General features: G+C 42.8%; 1 protein-coding gene across 2 annotated transcripts in view; it reads right to left on the bottom strand.

The window, feature by feature from the left end:
• Positions 1-1862: 1862 nt before the first annotated feature.
• Positions 1863-15842, bottom strand: part of HCFC2 (host cell factor C2) — a 48633-nt gene continuing 34653 nt past the window's right edge. The window contains exon 16 of one of the 2 annotated variants that reach the window (XM_084809639.1): positions 1863-7685. In XM_084809639.1, the coding sequence (XP_084665765.1) occupies positions 7660-7685 (26 nt within the window). In that variant the 3' untranslated portion in view covers positions 1863-7659. Of the gene's footprint in view, positions 7686-11162; positions 11316-15842 lie in introns of those variants that run through there. The other variant, XM_084809637.1, reaches the window with a different exon arrangement.

The raw sequence follows: 15842 nt of genomic DNA, 5'->3' as shown, positions 1-15842 counted from the left end.
CAGGCATGCCCACCCTTTTCATAATGGATGATAGCACAAGCAGTTAACAGTTATGCAAGTGGTGAGGGATGGTATGCAAGCTGGATGCTCATCCCTATGTCTTCTGGTATGGGAAGCAGCCCCCATTGTAAACCACTATGGTAAAGAAACTGTAGTTCATACTGCAGTGAACTTTAAACTGTAGAGAGATCCCTGCAGGATAGAATTAGCAACCAAGTGTAATTCTTGCCTGATATTTGTGTGTCGAGTATCAGCACAGATTTCTAGTGTTCAGAGGCTTCCCTACCAGAACAGTTCATTTTTAAAAAAAAACACTTCTCTAAATAATCATCCCCAACGATGTAAGGGAAATTAACTTGAATGTTTGTTTTTATTCATAATTTGTCTTCAGCAACCTGTGGATAGTGTGCACTTAAAAAAAACCAGCTGTGATAGTCTGAAAAGTTGTCTGTCTGGAAGCCGGACTGGCAAATTGCCAGCTTAATTTCCTGGAATATGTTGTTACAATGCACTGGCCCTTTACAGTGTGTTTATCAGAACTGTCTCTTGATCCACCTTTGCATGAAGCTATCCTGGGTTGATTTGTTCTTCAGGAAAAGGTTTTTTAGCTTGGTAATTTAACTCTTGTGCATGAGGCATTCTTCCAAACAATGGGAGTCTTATACTGAGCCACTATATAACTAACCCAGCCTCCAACTGAATGAAATTGAAGTTGGATGAAAAAATAACCTAGCACAGAAACAAATTGAGGGTGCAATCCTGTGCATGTTTAGACAGAAAAAAGCCCTGCTGGTTGGGAATTCTAGGAGTTATAGGGTGTTTTTCTGTCTAAACATGCATAGGATTGCACCCTAAATGTTCGTAAAACATCCAAATAAAATAAACTTATATCCGTGGGTTCCTGTAAGTTTACTTTCTTTCTATAGCTAAGCATTATGGGTTCTCATGCTACACACCTTGGCTATCAGTATTGCTGTGTTGATACTTATTTGTAGCACACTACAGATACAATGGGAAGGGAGGGGATAGAACTTAATATTTATGCCCAAATTCTATGGTTATAAAGCTCATGATTAAGTAGCTGAAGAAAGCCTGAACATATCTGAATATATTTAATCTCTACAGTCAAGTGATGCCTTCTGCTGCCAGCTGCTTATTCACTATATCAGCCTTCCCCAATCTGGGGTGCCCTCCTGCAGATGTTTTGGACTACAGTTTCCATCAGGCCTAGTGACCATGGCCAATGGACAAGGATTATGGGAGGTATAATCCAAAATATCTAGAGGGCACTAGGTTAGGGGAGGCTACGCTATATCGTGTCCTAAAAAGAACCTTTCCAATTCATGATATTTCCATTATGATTGTACTTAATGCTAAAGTAGTAAATTGCTCCGAATAGAATTCTAACTGCCCTCTGATGGTCTATATTACATCAGCTTGGAGCTTCAGAGCCCTAGACTGGATACTGTTCACATGTTTTATGTTTAACTGAGTCCGTTACAAGGTTAGGCGCACCCTAATGAAGCTGCTTATAGCTATGGGAAAGGCTGTGGAGGGTGCTGAAACATTGCTCATTCCTCCCCTCTAGATGCTGGTAGGCATAGCCCACACACTTACGACCTTATCTTCCCAACTAATGCTAAAAGTGATTTAAAGGAAAGCTGCAATTTTTAAGCATCTAAATTCTGCAATTACTACATTTGTGCTCTGATTTAATTTATTAAACATCTCATAAAATAGATTTTTCTAGGCGCTTTCTAGATTACATAAAATACCTGCCTGTAAACAGAGCCACTACCTTTAAAAGTTCCATTCGTTCATTTATGTATACATATTTTTAAAGTACACAGGCAAACATGATTAGTACGACAAATCACTTTATTGTTACAAATAACAATGCTACTTTTATTTTGTTGTACAAAATATTGGATTTCTTTGTAGAGGCTACTTCAGTCATATTCCAGAAGACAGTAATTAGCTGGGTTTAACTGTCTCAACATTCCAGTTAACTATGGTTTCACTTTTGTTAGTCTATGGCTTGCTGATGTGCTCTACTTAAAAACTATGGTCAAATATTGCTATAAATCATACATAATGGCTGTGTTCAGATGATCATCTTGGCTTAATAAGCCAAGTTATGAAATGAGCCTTTTGTCCACGTATGCAGCCTCTTTGCTCCTCCCTTTGCAATACAAGCAATCAAACCAGGAAGTCTCTAATTAACCACAGTTTCTCATTTCATTTGAACTGGCAAACTATGGTTACCAGCTTCAGAACAAGCCAGGATATCACAACAACTTCAAACTCTGGTTGAATATCATGACTTGTTAAGAAGCTGGTAAGCATAGTTTCCTGGTTTTGATGAAACAGGAAACTATAGTTAAAGGCTTCCTGGTTTGCTCACACTGCAAACAGGATGCATGTGTGAGCAAAAGGCTAGTTCATATCAGCTTATTAAACAGCTATGATTGTCCAAACTAAGCCAGTTTCTTGTTCACATAGCTAGATACCCATAGTCACAAAACATCTTAAATTATGTATGTCATAAATAGTACAGACTTTTCTATTTATAACTTTCATACCAAGTCTATTATTCTTTGAAGTGCTACAGGATGGATTCAGTTTTATACAAGATGATACATGTATATTTTACAAAGGCAAACAAAAAGTTTCCACCAGTTTCTCAAATAGCCTAATTTAATTTATATTTTAAGTGAACTTATAGTGGGGTCAGATATCCAAGTATATCGATTAGATACTTAAGTTTAAACAGAATAGGCTTCAAATATAAACTTTAGAGTGGAATTTATACATTTTAAGTGCTATTGAGAGGACTGGGCCACAAAAATAGTTATACAATGTAAAGGGGGGAGGGGGGAACTACAGAAAGAACTGGTATACATGATACTAATTTGATGTATATGGGGACTGTAGACATGTGACAAATTATATAATAGCTACCCTATTGGCTTAAGCACACTTACACAGAAAATCAGGTCCGGAGTAACACCACCACAAATTTACCTTTGGTAGTCGTGACATACCCTTAAAAACAATATATGAACTCAAAGTGCAAAAAACCTCACAGATATACTCAACAGATCATATTGTTAAGTAATGTATCTACAATCAAAAGTTATTAGTAGCTAAGTAGCCATACAACAAGAATTCTCACATTCTTTCACAGCATGCCTCCTTAACTCAAAACGTTTTTGTTTTTGTCTTTAAAAAGCCACAACTGTTTTAAGTCTCCCCTTAATATATAAAGGTACTTTTTTTTCAACCTCATGGCCACCGACAGATCTGGATCCAATCCAGAATTGGAAGTAGTGTGTGGTGATCAAGGTGGAGGGAAGCACATTGCTGGTCTATGACAATTCAGGGAAGAACTGACACGGTCCTGAAAACCACATGGACCTCCTCAAGGCCTTCCTCCAGCTTTGAAGATCATGGCCGTAGAAAGTTTAGATTTCACAGTACTAGTTAGGAACAATATAAAATATTCTGCATTCATTGTAACTTGTATGATTTTCATTGCTAAGAAGAATCAGAACCTTATGGCTGCTTCACATACTTTTTCTGACATGGGTGTTGCATATATGCAGTAGGAAAGGGTATATTGTCACAATGCAAACGAACAAACGTTCGTTAGTTTCACTCTATGCATATGTGTCAGCAAATAAAAAATAGACACACTGTCATATAGGTAGTATAACTGAGACCCCCTTTCCAATGTGCTGCTCAAAATTCATCTCGGAAAAAGTTAATATGTGAAGTGAATTCCTGTGATGAATTGAATGTATAACATATTTAACTGAGTATGCAGTTATAAGACAGGCTTGGCTTTTTCAGCTTGATATGCACAATTCACCCAGCCACAAATGAATCCATTGCCACTATCATATAAAAACCTAACTGATGTAACTTTTCCCATTCTTCGGGAATAGCCAACAGAAAGCGCTACTTAATTTATTATCAATTCAAGAAGGCCTTGAACATGTTTTTTCATGGCATAGATTATGATGCAGTACTTAAAGCTGCATCAGCATATCTACTCTAAGGTTGGTGGGAATGGCCACAAGTTGTGTTCTGATGTACCAAATCTCATCTTGGCAGTCATTTGTCCAAATGTTTCTTCCTCATCATTTTTATCAGTGCAGGGAATGACACTGAAGGAGCTGGGTTCAAGTCCTACATAAACCCTGGACTCACCGTGTAACTTTGGGCAAGTCACTTTCAGCCTCGGTTTCCCCATCTGTAAAATGGACTATAAGTGGCCTTCCTCAAAGTAGTACTGCAAGTGTGAACAAGGAATGATTGTAAAGCACTAACGTTACCATAATCCACTTTAAAATTGATCTTGTAGATCAAGTAATTCCCATCTTAATTTATTAGGCATTGATGGAAAAATGAAGTGCAAAATACTCACTTTATTGCACATATGCATCTAACCAGGTTTCAAAATAAAATTATTATTTTTTTAAATCTTATTTAAATGCCAAGGGCTACAACCAACAGGAACCTGCACAAGGCCCATTCAAATGAATGGAAAGACCACCGCTGTTTACAAAAATGGTGTTCCTGTTGGATTGTGCCTTTATGCTGTATTTCACCTAGTGTACTGGCACAATTCAGCCATTTTAGGCTCTAATTTGGTAAACAACCATTTATTTATAAAACAACGTCCAAATACCTCTGTTTAGTACATTTGTTTGTTTAGGAACAGATTAACATTCCTATTAAGAGCTACTTCACATGTAACGTTTTTTGCTACATATGGTTGAGGATAAACATGCACACTGTTACACTGCCATTTGTGACCATTGTCCAGGTATCTCTTTTTCGTGTGCATAGAGTTTTCTCTCTACTCCCATGTAGGAAAAATGTGAAGCAGCTGGCACATTAGTGATAAGATGATTCAGGTAAAAAGATTACTAGATACCACTATTAGGATATATAACTAAGGCAAAAAACAAGCCACTGAGAAAACTAATGGAAAGAGAAAAATGTATGCCACAAAAGCATGCAAATATGTGCAAATTTGCTTTAACTTTAGACTAATACACATTTTTCTGGAAGCAACACAAAAATGTTACAAAGTTAAATTCTTATTAGTGCAAAATAGCATGAATATGCCAAAACAAAGCATACCGTTTTCTTTCTTTTCTTAAATGAAGCATTCATTTTGGAGGACTTTAACGTGTAAAGACTCTTGTAAACGTTCAAAATATCTACAGATTTAACATTTCTATGCCCATGAGAAACTAATCGTAGTGCATTTACACTGAGTTCGCTTTTCATAACAGAAGTGACTAGTTTAGCAACTTGCATATCATCGGGATACTTTCAAAGATTAGAATATGTGTTTACAAATACTAGAAAAATCTTTACAAAAATGAATATATTAAAATATTCTATACACTTTAAGTTACTGTAAACTAAAATATTTGCCTTGCACTAAAATAACATGAATATGAAATATAAGCCAGAAGAGAACAGATCTGAATATAGATCAAGATGGGAGAGAGAAACTTCTACTCAGTTATGATTTCCCATATCTTTTGGATTGCATTTGGTACAGCTTGTGAGTCTTTGGGGTTGCACCTGGTGATGTTAACCATGTCTAGGCAACTGGCCAGCTTGTTGGAAGACCTGCCTCTGCTCCCTGGCATCGCAGCACCCTGATATCAAGCAATGCAATATAGAGAAGAGTCTAAAAAGCCACTGCAAGTGCAATCCTGTGCATGTCTACTCAGAAGTAAGCCCCACTGAGTTCAGTGGGACTTCCTCCCAGATAATGCTGTATAGGAGTGCAGCTTAAAGTGGATGGACATAACAAGTTGATCCTAGAGTCTAAAGGGGGAACCAAAAAGCAGCCTCTCCTTGTGGAAGAAGCTGCTCAACCCTTAATGAACCACCATCTTAACTATACATTGACCTTGTTCACACATAATTCTAGCCCATGGTTAACCCATGGTTTGTTGCCCTACCAGGCATTGTCTGGCAGACAATCGAACAAACTGTGGCTTGTTTTCTCAATCCCTTGGTTGTTTGTTTCCCTCCTCCTTTGCCCATTCCCTCCCTATATCCTGAATGCCTTTGTGGCGCTGTAGTACCAGCATGTAGCGCAGCTGTTTGTTTTTATCATTCTTGACTGCCACCTCTGTAGCCTGGTGAAACATCCCATAAACTACCCAGAGTTCTGGGTTTGTATGTAATGACAACCCCTGGTTTAAACAACCCAACAACAAACCATGGGTTCTCTTTCTGGGTTGTGATTAACAAATGATGGCTTGTTATAATGTGGCTGGGTTTACACAGTGTGACAACCCATAATTCAATAACCCATGGGTTAAATAAACCATGGTTTGGCGTTATGTGCAAGCCAGGTCATTCAGTTTTTGTTTAGATTAAAACGCCAACACAGCAGAGCACAGGATCTGCTGTCTCAGCGCAGAGAACAATGCTGAGCTCTTCAGAGACTTTTCCCCATATAATAGTTTTCACTCCCTACAAGTCACTCCCACCAGTAAATTTGTGGGGGGGGGGGGAGGATGGGAAGATTTAGACATGTGTTTGACTTTCAGGTAAACAAGCATATTCCAAGAGTTTGGGAGCATCTCAGCATACCCTGTCAGACTTATGGAGACATCTGTTATTTATACATACAAACCCTTCCCATGTTTTTCCAGTTTTCTGGTACAAAAAATTTGGAGCTCACACCCATGAAGGAAAACCGTACACAGGACGCAACCCTATATTACTAAAACAAGCTAGGAAAAAACGGGGAGACAAACCACATTTATCTGAAATAGTTACAGCTGTAAATTATGATTCAGTCAACCAACATTAAAAGGCAATTGTGATGTTTGAAAAACAAATCGTTTACTTTCAGCATCTCCAATGCTATATATTTACTGCAGTCTTCAAACAACTTGTGCTGTAGTAATTCTGTGAGCTATAATCCACAGAGGTGTGCAAATAACCAAAGTTTTAGGGAACTTTCTTTCAGCAGCTCCCCAAACAGAACATCCCAACTGTATTGTAAACATCTGAGTTAGGCTCGAGAAGGGAAAGCAACACAAATTAACACGTGTTATTCCCCCCAATGCGTTTCCCTTTGAACAGTTTTCATGCGAAGTCACAAACTTGCTTTTCAAACTTCGCTTCTCGGTCTAGGAACATGGGAAGCTTTACACTGAGTCAGACCATTATTTAGCTCAATACCCTCTGCACTAACTGGTAGTGGCTCTCCTGGGTTTCGGACAGGGGTCTTTCCCAGCCTTGCAGGGAGATGTCAGAGGCTGAACGTGGGACCTCGTGCATGCAAAGCATGTGCTCTATCACTGAGCTGTGGCCCTTCCCTACGTGCTGGGAGCTATTGCGATTGGTGGGTCTACGTGCTGGGAGCTACTGGAAGGAAGACTCCAAAAATTCAGATGCGTATATAATCCTCTGGATATTAGCCAGGGACTCTAAAGTGACCATACTGCATATAAAGTAGTATGAAAAACGCAGTCACTCTAGGTCCAGTTTTGCAAGACTGTACAATACTGACGCTGTGAAGTTAAGACAATATAAAATGAAATATTTGGAAGCTTTACAAAATATCACGAGTGCTAACTGCTTCTCCACAACTTGCAGTATAGTATGCCGTTCCTATTTTGAACTTGATGTTTTTGTTTCTGCAATGAAAAGAGAACACGCTGTTAAAAAGCATTCAGGACAGACATGTTCAAATCAGAGGACCTGAATTCAAAACTTGGTTTCACTGGCTTGTGACTGGTGGCCACAGTTCAAGTGTTTGCTTGCAACTATAATATACAGCGAAGCCCACTGAAAAGGGGATTCATCCTCCATCCTCTGGCCCTTTGGGGCAAAGGATCATGTACATTGACACCCTACCCTTCATTTTCTATGTGAGGGGTCAAATCACAGCTCAGATCTCTACGTGAGCCACTTTTTCATTTTTCTTGAGGGCCACACTTCTGTGTTAACTGTACAAAAATATTTTTTATACATCTTCCACGCAGTCCTTCCTTTTGAACCTATTCCTTGTTACCTCTTCCTCCTTTTCTCCACCCCTTCCTCTCCACCACACAGTGCAAAGTCTTCTCTCCCCCACCCACACCCCCAAAGATCCCAATCTCTAAACAATCCCTACTAGCGTATGTTTCTACAACCCTACAGGTCTCTCTGTGTTCCATCTGAACATTACTGCTCTTACAGGATGAGACCAAAGTCCAGCTGTTTCCAACAGTGGCCCCATTTGCCCCTCAAGTAACTGATTTTCAGTAACTGGTATACTGTCCTGAACACATAGTTAACTATGATGGCTAATCAATTTCATTGGGTGACCCTGGACTCCAGTCTTAGGAGAGAGAGTGAAACCTTTATCTTGCCACACCTCTATCACATCCCCCTCTTCAGTGGTCTTTTGTCTCAACTAAAAAGGTTCAGACCCTTAAGCTTTTCTTCATAGGGAAGAAGGGGCAACCTCGAGATTTTTTTGGTTGCCCTTCTCTGTCTCTCTCCCAGTGCTAGGACACCCTTTCTGAGAGGGAGCAACCAGAACTGTACGCTACTCCAAATATAGATACACCACAGATATAAAGACCTTATGATACTTGCCATTTTATTTTAAACCCTTTCCCTTGTATTTCCTAACACTGAATTTGCCCAGCTCATTGCCCCAGCATACTGAACTAATATTTTTACTGAACTATCCCATTATGATGCCAAGATGCCTTTCATTGATTGCCCCAGTCAGTTCTCATCCCATCAGTGTATACGTATGTGATGTTGGGATTTTTTGACCCAAAGTGTATCACCTTACACTTACTTGCATTGAATCCCATCTGAAACTTTTCTCTGCATTCACCCAGGATGGAATTCTTCAGTCTCCTTGGGTGTTCATCCTGAATTATTTGATGTCCTCCACAAACTTGGCTCTCCACACCCCAGTGTGTTCCCTCCCTTCTCTCTACGCAATGGGTCTCTCTGAAACCCCAATTTCTGTTACTCCACTTTTTTCCCTTCAACCTCTATTTACTCTGTTTCTGCCTCCTCCCAACCCCATTATTTCTACTTCTCACTGAGTTTGGCAGCAGCAACACATGGCTTTCACTCTCTCAGTAAATCACAGATTGGTTGGATTCGCACAATCAGCGGAGGGAAAGAAGCTACTGTGGCTTCTCCCCCCACCCCCTGCACATGCTGCTCATGCACCTGCCATTTGCCTAATTACCCACGATGCAGTGCGGGTTATTGTGTTGTCTGAACCTGGCGCAGCACATGGTGGAGGTGGCTTCTAAACCACCCCACAAAACTTGGTTTATTGTGGGGGTTGTGGGGTGGTTTAGAAGCCACCCCCGCCATGCGCTGCGCCAGGTTCGGACAACAGGATAACCAAGCCGTGCTGTGGGTAATTAGGCAAATGGCGGGCAGGCAGCACATGTAGGAGTGGAGGAAGAAGTTTCGGTGGGTTTTTTCCCACCGCTGATTGCGCAAACCCAGCCATTGACTGGGTTCGCACAACATGACAAACTGGATGTGTAAACCTGGGCTGATTCCCACAGGGTGGCTTGTGTGTGGGCAACTAGCCGTCCTAACAACCCATGGCTTGTTTTAGGTTGTTGTATCCACAATGGGTTGTCATGTCATCTGAACCCGGCACTGCCAACCCATCACAGCCTGCAGGCATTGGCGGGTGAGCTGTTCAGGCTAGAACAGCAGAAACCCCTGCCACTCTTGCCAAGCAATCTCACCTGTGTCACAGTGACAGCGCTGTCAGGGTGGACACTGAGCCCATAGAATCCCAGAGTAGTTCTGATTCTGAGGAAGAGCAGTCGCTCCTGGGAGAGGAGCGCGCTCCTCTTTCCCAGGACCAACAGCTGACGGAGATTCCTCCCACTAGCATTCCTAGTTTAGTTAGCAGTCCAGGGAGTGACCAAGCACAGATAGCAGACTTGGTGGATGCGTGACGCAGACGCAGAGAGCGGTGCCAGATGGAGGGCGCGGAAAGGAGGCAAAGTGCCAGGTTGGCGCGCAAACAACGGCTGTGCCCAGAGGCTCCAAGGGAAAAGGGGAGGGACTCTCCCTAGTCCTTAAGTTCAGGGGTCTGCCAGTAATTCCCTTTCAAACGGGGACCAACTGTTCCAACTTAGGGCATAGGTACTGTGCTGCTCAGATCTAGTTGCAATCGGTATAGTTGTTAAGTTGTAAAAGAAGAATAAAGCTTTGAAAGGAATTCCTTTGTCTGTGTCTGGACTTGGCTACTGGTTTAGACAGAGAGAGACCTCCAAGGAGCCCTTGACAAGCGCCTCCACCAGTGCCCAAGTGGCACTTGGGAGGGGCTGTCAGTCATCTGAAAAAAAAATTATGCCCTGACATTTGCCCAAAATGGAAGCTTCACAAATGGGTGGTCCCTAGATCACCCTGGGGGAGAGCCGGGGAGAGGTGGAATGGAAGGGATGACCCCCAAGAGTAAATCCCACATTTTAAAATTGAAAGATAACTTTGCTAAGCGACCAATGCGGTCCCCTTTCCCCCGAACTGTCAGCTGTCAAAGGCTGTCAAACCAGCATATAAGCAGCCCTGTCTTGACAATTACCTTGTATCTTTCCTAGTACAATTTGTTCCCTTTGACAGCTGGAACACACAAGGCAATAGACAAGGCAAGGCTGTATATAGTTTGACAGCTGCAATTATGCACCTCCACATTGTGAAAGACTGACCACCCCCCGAAAAAAAATTAGAAAGACACCTGTGCACATTGCTGAAGCTAAAAAAATAATAAAAACATTTTTCGGCCCCATTTAATTAAAAAAATACACGCTCTGAATGTGACTGGGACCACGATTGGAGTGGGGAGGGGGCCTTGGTGGCAAACAAATCAGGTTCTGCCGCCAAGCCCCCTGGGACATGCACCAGAGCTAGCTGGAGGATTGAAGGAGAAGGAGAGGAAGAACAACTCACAGTAAGCCTGATCATCTGTCTGGCTCACCATGGGTTGTTCTGACAGCAATCCACACTGCATAGCTTATTTCGCAGGGTGGGTTGTCATGTCATGTGAACTCAGCCACTGAGGGAGTCTCAGATGCAAGGGGCCATGCAGTGCTTCTGGCTGCCACGCACTGGAAAAATGAGTGCAAATTCCAGCATGTACCTCTGAGTCCTGGGAGAGAAACGGTATGGAGAAGGCTTGCATTCAAAATGCCCATCACCTTAAAAAAGCCCCCATCTCTGGTCCAAAGAACTTAGCTTTTGTGTTTCGGAAAGCTGGCCTGGCGCATCTCCAACATCTCTTGTTCCATCTATCAGGAGTAAAGAGGAAATGTCTCCCCAGGTCTCACTTTTTACTTCTACCTCCCTGGGTTGTTGAAAGCATTAATGGGCCATCTCCTCAGGTGCTCCCTGCCTACATGCTGAGCATATCAAGCTGCTCTATACACACCTGACTGGAGGACTCTTCCCCCGCCAACCCCCTCCCCTGGTGCTACAGGGATAAACAAATAGGGTTTTCCCCTATGAAAATTGTCATCCTTTTGTCATCTCTGAATGTCTTAGATGAACATTGCTATGCACAAGTACATTTTGGAATTTCTCTTTAAGACCATCTAGTATAGGCTATTTCGGAATTAAACTGTTTTATTTCTTTTGGATGCTACCCTATCTACTTTCTCCCTCATCCCTCAGCCCTAATCTTAGCAAAACGTATTAATTTGGAACCTGGGGTTTGACTGTATACTTGTGACCACGCAAAGGATAATTCCCCTCTGTGCCAGATTCATGCCCTATGCTTTGACTAAAGGCAGGCAAAGAGGCTGAACTCACAAAGCAGTGACTGGGGAGACAGTTGGTAGTTGCCCTCCCTCCTAGATAACACCTGCAGATTTAGGGGCTCCCCTTGCTCCAAACCCCTTCATGGATCACTGCCTTGTTGTGGCGAAGGGGCTTGCGTAACTCAGTGAAGCCATAAGCTATGCCGTGCAGGGCCACCCAAGACGGACAGGTCATGGCAGAGAGTTCTGACAAAATGTGGTTCACTGGAGAAGGAAATGGCAACCCACTCCAGTATTCTTGCCAAGAAAACCCCATGGAACGTATCACAAGGCTAAAAGATATGACGCCGGAAGATGAGCCCCTCAGGTCGGAAGGTGTCCAATATGCTACTGGGGAAGAGCAGAGGGTATTTCCAAGTAGCGCCAGAAAGAGTGAAGCGGCTGGGCCAAAGCCGAAAGGACACTCAGCTGTGGATGTGTCTGGTGGTGAAAAGAAAATCCGATGCTGTAAAGAACAATATTGTTTAGGAACCTGGAATGTCAGATCAATGAATCAAGGTAAGCTGGAGGTGGTCAAACATGAGATGGCAAGATTGAACATCGACATCTTGGGAATCAGCGAACTCAAATGGACAGGCATGGGCGAATTTAATTCAGGTGACCATCATATCTACTATTGTGCGCAAGAATCCCTTAGAAGAAATGGAGTAGCACTCATAGTCAACAAAAGGGTGGGAAAAGCAGTACTGGGGTACAATCTTAAAAATGATAGAATGATCTCAGTACGAATCCAAGGCAAACCATTCAACATCACAGTAATTCAAGTCTATGCCCCAACCACTGATGCCGAAGAAGCTGAGGTTGATCGGTTCTATGAAGACCTACAACACCTTCTAGAACTAACACCAAAAAAAGATGTCCTCTTCATCATAGGGGATTGGAATGCTAAAGTAGGAAATCAAGAAATCACCGGGATAACAGGCAGGCATGGCCTTGGTGTACAAAATGAAGCAGGACAAAAGCTAATAGAGTTTTGCCAAGAGAACATGCTGATCATAGCAAACACTATTTTCCAACAGCACAAGAGGCGACTCTACACATGGACATCAACAGATGGTCAATATCGAAATCAGATTGATTATGTCCTTTGCAGCCAAAGATGGAGAAGCGTCAGTCAAAACAAGACCTGGAGCTGACTGTGGCTCAGATCATGAGCTGCTTCTTGCAAATTTTCGGCTTAAATTGAAGAACGTCGGGAAAACCACTAAACCGTTCAGGTATGACCTAAAGCATATCCCTGATGAATATACAGTGGAGGTGAAGAATAGATTTCAGGGATTAGACCTGATAGACAGAGTGCCTGAGGAACTATGGACGGAGGTCCGTAACATTGTTCAGGAGGCAGCAACGAAATCCATCCCAAAGAAAAAGAAATGCAAGAAAGCCAAGTGGCTGTCTGATGAGGCTTTACAAGTAGCTCACGAAAGAAGGGAAGCGAAAAGCAAGGGAGAAAGGGGAAGATATACCCAACTGAACGCAGAGTTCCAGAGAATAGCAAGGAGAGACAAGAAGGCCTTCTTAAATGAACAATGCAAAGAAATCGAGGAAAACAACAGAATGGGAAAGACTAGAGATCTCTTCAAGAAAATTGGGGCTCTCAAGGGAACGTTTTGTGCAAAGACGGGCATGATAAAGGACAAAGAAGGCAGGGACCTAACAGAAGCAGATGAGATTAAGAAGAGGTGGCAAGAATAAACAGAAGAACTCTACAGGAAAGATCTGAATGTCCCTGATAGCCATGATAGTGCGGTCACTGAACTTGAGCCGGACATCCTCGAGAGTGAAGTCAAGTGGGCCTTAGGAAGCATTAGTAACAACAAAGCTAGCGGAGATGACAGTATTCCAGCCGAACTATTTAAAATCCTAAAAGATGATGCTGTTAAAGTGCTGCATTCAATATGTCAACAAATCTGGAACACTCAACAGTGGCCGCAAGACTGGAAAAGGTCAGTTTACATTCCAATTCCAAAGAAGGGCAACGCCAAAGAGTGTTCAAACTTCCGCACCATTGCGCTCATTTCACATGCCAGCAAGGTGATGCTCAAAATCCTACAAGCTAGGCTTCAGCAGTATGCGAACCAAGAACTACCGGAAGTACAAGCTGGGTTTCGAAGAGGCAGAGGAACTAGAGATCAAATCGCCAACATTCGCTGCATCATGGAGAAAGCAAGAGAATTCCAGAAAAACGTCTATTTCTGCTTCATTGACTACGCTAAAGCCTTTGATTGTGTGGATCACAACAAACTGTGGCAAATTCTGAAAGTGATGGGAGTACCAGACCACCTTACCTGTCTCCTGAGAAACCTGTACGAGGGTCAAGAAGCAACAGTAAGAACCAGACATGGAACAACCGAGTGGTTCAAAATTGGGAAAGGAGTACGACAAGGCTGCATATTGTCACCCTGCTTATTTAACTTATATGCAGAGTACATCATGAGAAATGCCGGGTTGGATGAATCAGAGGTCGGAATTAAGATTGCTGGGAAAATTATCAACAACCTCCGATATGCAGACGATACCACCCTAATGGCAGAAAGCGAAGAGGATCTAAAGAGCCTCTTGTTGAGGGTGAAAGAGGAGAGTGCAAAAGCTGGTTTGAAACTCAACATTAAAAAAACTAAGATCATGGCATCTGGCCCCATCACTTCCTGGCATATAGAAGGGGAAGAAATGGAAGCAGTGACAGATTTTACTTACTTGGGCTCCAAGATCACCGCAGACGGTGACTGTAGCCATGACATTAAAAGACGCTTGCTCCTTGGGAGGAAAGCTATGGCCAACCTAGACAGCATAGTAAGAAGCAGAGACATCACCTTGCCGACAAAGGTCCATCTAATCAAAGCTATGGTTTTCCCAGTAGTAATGTATGGCTGTGAGAGCTGGACTATAAGGAAGGCTGAGCGCCGAAGAATTGATGCTTTCGAACTGTGGTGCTGGAGAAGACTCTTACGAGTCCCCTGGACTGCAAGGAGGTCAAATCAGTCCATCCTAAAGGAAATCAACCCTGAGTGCTCATTGGAAGGACAGATACTGAAGCTGAAGCTCCAATATTTTGGCCACCTAATGCGAAGAGAAAACTCCCTGGAAAAGACCCTGATGCTGGGAAAGACTGAAGGCAAAAGGAGAAGGGGACGGCAGAGGATGAGATGGCTAGATAGCATCACGGATGCAATGAATATGAACTTGAGCACGCTCCGGGAGAGAGTGCAGGACAGGAAGGCCTGGCGTGCTATGGTCCATGGGGTCACGAAGAATCGGACACGACTGAACGACTGAACAACAACAACTTGCTCCAAATCTAGAGTAGAACAGAGGGGTGATGGCAGCAATAAGAAAGAAGCACCATCACAGACTGGAAAGTTGGGCACTTACCGTGAGGTTCCATTCCGATTCAGTGCGCAGGAGCACATCATGGGTTGACCCATCATGGGTCAACTCCTCCCACTGCCCAGGACAGGCAAATAACATGTGACCAAGCTTTTTGCCTTGGTCCTGGCCTTTGTGGCTCCTCCCAGCCAGTTCTTTTCTAGCCAAGCATTTGGACAGAGTAGCTATTGAGGAGCCGTTAATGCAGTAAGTAAAAAAAAAAGAAGGTAGAATGGAAAAGGGGGAAAAAAACCTCTCTGGGTATTGGCACACTCCACGAGAAAAACTGAAATAAATGCTAGTATCAACAGGGTGGTCAGCCTGCCAGAGGGTGCAGTATGGATGTCTCCTACATACCGAATCAGAATGGAACTTCACAGTACATACCCAACTTTCCATTCCCATCCAGTCCGAAGGAGACATCCATCATGGGATGTATAAAAGCTACTATTCTCATAGGGCGGGCCCCAAAGCATGCTGACCCTATGGTTGAGGTAATACCTGTTGTAACACTCTATATCCAAAGGCTGCTTCGGCAGAAACGTATTTGTCCATCCTATAATGCCTTACAAACATAAGGTGTGAGGACCACGTGACTGCCCTACAGATCTCTGCTAAGGGGGCATTAGCAGA

The sequence above is a fragment of the Heloderma suspectum genome, chromosome 7, assembly GCF_057233095.1.
Source record: "Heloderma suspectum isolate Gila_16-S chromosome 7, 16-S_ref, whole genome shotgun sequence".
Taxonomy (NCBI): domain Eukaryota; kingdom Metazoa; phylum Chordata; class Lepidosauria; order Squamata; family Helodermatidae; genus Heloderma; species Heloderma suspectum.
Note: the sequence above shows the minus strand (reverse complement) of the source record. Positions and strands in the feature narration are given on the sequence as shown.